The following is a 5,155-nucleotide window of genomic DNA, read 5'->3' as shown; positions in this document are numbered from 1 at the left end:
TATGACCTGACTAAATTTTATAGACAAACTTTTCTTGTTTGACCGGCATTGCAGAGGTCATGGATTCGAATTCTGTTGAAGCCATCTAAATTTTTCAGGTGTCCATAAGAGACAATTGCTTTAATAAGTGAGAGGAGTATTTCTCTCTTTCGTCTACAGCCCGCACCTTAAATAAACATTTCTTTTTAGAAAACAGTCCCAAGAAAATGCGTGCGCTAATTGGTTAAAAATCGTGTTTCTATAACTCGATGGAGACACAGAACTAGCGCGAGCTGTTGACGTAGTGATGGCGTGAGCAAAGAGAATTTACATTTTGATAATTGTTAGAGTTAACAAGTTGATTTCCTTTTTCTTGTTGCGTTGTTTTCTAAAAGAAATAGAAAACATGTACTCCGTGTTTCTACCGAGTTATAGAAACGCGTGAAAGTTTGGGATAACTCCAAAAAGCGGTGGAAACACTCACCTGCGGCTCATGTGCCCACAGCATTTCTCATTCTCCCAAACTTTCACTAGTGTTTCTATAACTCAATAGAAACACGGTACATGTTTTCTATTTCTTAAATATCAATACAGTAAACACACACTTCATAAGAACCTACATGTAGAATTTAAGAACCTGTGAGAACAAAAATTTCATTTGAGACCCCACTCACCTATTAAAAACCAGTTTCAGTCGAAAAAATTTAACAGGTTCTTATTTTAAAAAAAGGACTTTGAAATTTTAGGTTAATGGAACAACGACTTTGATTTGTCACATGGATTTTGAGAATTTTGGCATAGCACAATGTACATTGTTTGACTGCAAATAGGCCTTCAGGCTTCGTAGGCCTATGTATTTTAGACGTCACAGTTTTATATCATGATTTCATGCCTAGAATATTGAGGATATACATTTAAAAAACAAAATAACCTGTAGTTGTTACTGAAATATCTACAAAAATTACTTGTCCCTTAAACTTGTACAGCCACTTTAAGAACCTAGAATTAGCCTGAAACTACTGTAAATACCGTTTTTATAAGAAACATATTTTAGCCTAACTTGGAAAAATCTACTAGGTTCTTATATGGGCATCTGGAAAGCCAGAATCTGGAATCCGGAACTAAAATAAGAACAAGGAAGGTCGATAATACCCATTGTTTTTTTCAGCTAAAAAAGTTGAATGTTATATTACACACTATAAACTGCAACATCGATTTTTACAGATAATTAATTATTGTTGTGACAACAAAGTTAGTACCACTGACAACACTCCTGTTTTGAACCGCTCAAGTTACGAGAATGATTGACAATGAGACTCCTCCTTGTCCCTTGGTGGTGTGGTAACGAATTTGAATATTACTGAAGCCATGGATGAAAGGAGTCCAGAAAAGAAAAGTCAAATCCAAAAGGAATTCACCTTGTTTACTGGAATAGAATGTTAAGGTAAACAACTATGACCTTGCCTTCCAGATCTCGCCACAGTGAAGATCAAGAAGAAACATGGGAAAGGTGAGCACTAGCCTGCGTGGCAGGCCTTCGAAGGGGAAGGGAAAGGGAGAACAGTGGGAGAATGAGGAGGATGTGCATGGAAGAATGGGAAGATGCTATTGCTTTTTCAAGTTCTAAGCATAAAAATTGTGATTGGCTAGAATTAAATTTGTGTCAATCACCAATCTAATTCCCTGCTCCGATTTTGGTTGAATTCAACGTCACACAGACTGTTTTCGAGCTCTCACATTTATAAGCAATCTCAAACTCGCCAACAACATTCTCTTTTTGTTGTTGATGAAAAGCGTTTGGATAGAAATTTGAAATTATCACAGCAGTTTTTAACTTTACTTAAACACACCTTGCAAACAAGTTGTAAAGAAATTTCGAAAACTATTTATCGATTCCAACCACATTTCTTAGTCATTCTGCCCATACAACACCAAATGATTTCTTTTTCAGTGGGTGGTCTGAACAAAATCACAAATTCATAGTTCAGACTTATTCCACCACTAAACTGCTTTCACAAACTTGAAACACATCCTTGTAATATTGTTCCTTTATTGGGGGCTGTGCTTTGGTATCGCACTACTCGACTCCGTGAAATTTTTTCAAGAATAATGGCACAGTAAAAACATTCCTGCATGGCACAATTTCCTGTGAACGTTTTTGATTGGATGTCATTTGCCAGTGCGGGATTTCGCGGCAGCCTTCTGTATGCATATTAATTAGGGGGTTGAACGTATATAAAAATCGATTTTGCAGTTTAAAGTGTGTGATAAATTAAACATTCAACTTTCTTAGCTGAAATAAAACAACTGGATATCATTGACCTTTCTTGTTCTTATTCTGGCTCCGTATCCAGGTCCATATCCAGTTCCAGGATTTTTCTTTCCCACGAGTCTGAATTCAACGTCAATTAACGTCTGCTTTCTCAGTACTATATGATCGTTAAGGTCAAGAATGCAAGCTGTGTAAGGTTTTCTTTAACTTTTGAATCAATCTTTTTGATGACAAATTACCTTACCAAAGAGTTCATTCATTGGATCACGTTAAGGATTGTATTGTATTGTATTATCGCACATATGTTCTGCGCATATCAAGATACTGGGGTTTCCTAATGGTGGTGCTTACTACTACAGAGATATTTTTGCGAGGTTTAAAACTATGCTGAGATAGTAGAACTTAGCAAGTGCTCTTGATATCCAAAAAGAAACTTGGGGGTAACCACGCATTTTCTGAGATAATTAAGCTTCAGTTTGGAAAAGAACGACATATATTGCTTTGTACTTTAAAGCTCTTTACAAATATTGTTGTTTAATTATCTTGGAAAAATGCATGGTTACCCCCAATTTTCTTTTGGATTTCAATAACACTTGTTAAGATCTGCTTTTCTCGCATAGTCAATAAACGCGCAAAAAAACCTTTGAATATCAGTATTAACAAATGGCTTAACCAAGTTAAGAGTCAAGGAAAAAAGGAGAAATCGTTTTAAATGAGAGTGTGCTTGTTTTGTTCCATTCTAGATTTGCACAGTTGTAAAAAAAAATTAGTCTCCAATTGACGAGAATTGCATTGCGATATAAAGGCCTGGCTAAACTAGGAAACATTGTTGCGGACGCAAATGTTTCCCAGTTTAGCCGCGCGGAAAAACATGTGTTGCGGAAACAAATTTTGCTGCTCGGAAACAAAAATGTTTTTGCCTGAAGTCAAAAACATTTTTGTTTCCCGGACACAAATTTTGTGTCCGCAACATATGATTCCCAGTTTAGCCACCCAGGGAAACATCACAAGCAACAATGTTTCCGCAACAATGTTTCCTAGTTTAGCCAGGCCTTAAACAAGGATAGCACAGCATCTTTTTGATACATGACTAGATTGACTTGATGATTAAAATATGCTCACACTGCAAGACCGGGAGTAAAACCTTACCGATCGTTTCTTTAACATCTTGTTCCCCTGATGTAGAAGAATCATTCAATATAGAAATTACTCTGTTCGGGTCTTGAATGCAAGCAAAGACTGGCAATGAACAAGACATTTTCATCATCAAAAATAAATACTCTTTCATCAAAAGTCCGCCATGTTGCTTTGGTAACTACGTAGTGTAACTATCATATAGTGTCCTAATACGTGCAGCCCTAGCCTCGTTATGTACTGCTGTACATAAGCATACATGGTAGTTATGGGCATACAATGTATTTCTTTTAGGTGTCTAATTAGATTGCTTGGTATTAGTTCCCATTGGGATAGTTAGGCCTTTATATACCACTCCTTGTGAATGTCACACCACTTGACGCCGACCAGTTTACTCGAGGCTGTTTTTTCCTTACTATTTTTTATTGTCGTTTTAAATAGCGTATGACTTTTTTTCTTACATTCCTTGGCTTGTAACCTGTATCCAGTGTGTCCCCGGCTCAGTTCTTTGTAAATAAACTTGACGATTGCTGGTGGCTTCCTCCAGTATTTGTTTGTTACTTGTCTCTTCTATACCTACAATAGAAATGTTTCTATTCGGCTGAGCGAAGCGAAAGAGAATAGAACGGGTATTAATGGGCATACACTGGCGTGCATGGGAAGGCACGGCCATACATTGGCATACACCGGTGTACATGGGCACGCATGGCCATACATGGGCATACACGTACAGAAATACCTTTGCTTACATGTGGGGAAGATGTGTCAACAACTGTATAATGGGCACACCAATTTCTGTTGAAGATGATACTCACAAAGAGCAAGTATCAAGAGCCATGTGAAAGTGGTGCTCATATTCAAAATCATGTCAAAATCACAGATTTATTATGAACTTCACCTAAGTTGCACATGTTTACAGGAGGAGCGAGCTAACACGAAAACCAGGCTTTCTTAAGAAAGAGGCTAACATGACAAAGAGGCTAGGTAACGCTCATCTTGAGCCTTTCTACACAACACTACGACATCCTCGTTCTTAAGAAAATATCTTGATTCCAAGCACTATAGCCACTGTGATCGGCAATAAACTCTAAGTACGCATATGTCTACGTAAGGGGTCTATGAAATTAGAAAAATCACTCATAAGATCTGGACCTAAAACACAAATGCTAAAATAAACTGGCAAGGTTTGGAAAATATTGTTGACTGATATTGTCGGTCACGCTTGGCCAATTTCTGTCATTGCAAAATACTATCATTGCGGGACTGATGGTAAGTCGGTTTTCACTTTCCTGTTGAACATCAGCTCAAATGGAGATGAGTTTGGGTATCAAGTGGCGTATCACGGAGAGTAAGTAAAATGTAATGCATGGTAATGCAATCCCTCTTGGATTTCTCCAGAAGTGTTTTCAATTTCCCGATTGTATTCTCGCATCTACCATTCTTCCACTGTTACTGAGTTCTTCTGTCACTGATGATAGTTGCAGGGTACCCAAACTGGTCACACACAGCTGTTAGGTGTTGAATTACCTGGTCTTGATGGTCTGGACCCAGGTGTAACTGGTGTTGGGAACCCGATATCGCGATATCGGATCCCGGAGGATCCCGGCTAGCTGGGCATGTAATCGTGTAATTTCCATGTAATCGCGTTCGCCGGGCCAGCGTACCTTGCCGTTCCAGATTTTCCTTTTCTTGAAAGGAAAATTGCTCACTTGTAAATCAATATTTCTACTTCAATTTTTAACTAGCAGAATTAGCACACCATGAACCAGC

At 38.0% G+C, this 5,155-nt stretch overlaps 1 protein-coding gene across 3 annotated transcripts in view; it reads right to left on the bottom strand.

The window, feature by feature from the left end:
• LOC138026958 (rab3 GTPase-activating protein non-catalytic subunit-like) overlaps positions 1–3,563 on the bottom strand; it is a 60,066-nt gene extending 56,503 nt beyond the window's left edge. Inside the window, exon 1 of one of the 3 annotated variants that reach the window (XM_068874435.1) lies at positions 3,401–3,563. In XM_068874435.1, coding sequence (XP_068730536.1) covers positions 3,401–3,539 — 139 coding nt within the window. In that variant the 5' untranslated portion in view covers positions 3,540–3,563. The remainder of the gene's footprint in view (positions 1–3,400) is intronic. The other 2 variants (XM_068874438.1, XM_068874436.1) reach the window with 2 other exon arrangements.
• Between the last annotated feature and the right edge of the window lie 1,592 nt (positions 3,564–5,155).

This window comes from Montipora capricornis, chromosome 12 (assembly GCF_036669925.1).
Source record: "Montipora capricornis isolate CH-2021 chromosome 12, ASM3666992v2, whole genome shotgun sequence".
NCBI classification, from domain to species: Eukaryota; Metazoa; Cnidaria; class Anthozoa; order Scleractinia; family Acroporidae; genus Montipora; species Montipora capricornis.
Note: the sequence above shows the minus strand (reverse complement) of the source record. Positions and strands in the feature narration are given on the sequence as shown.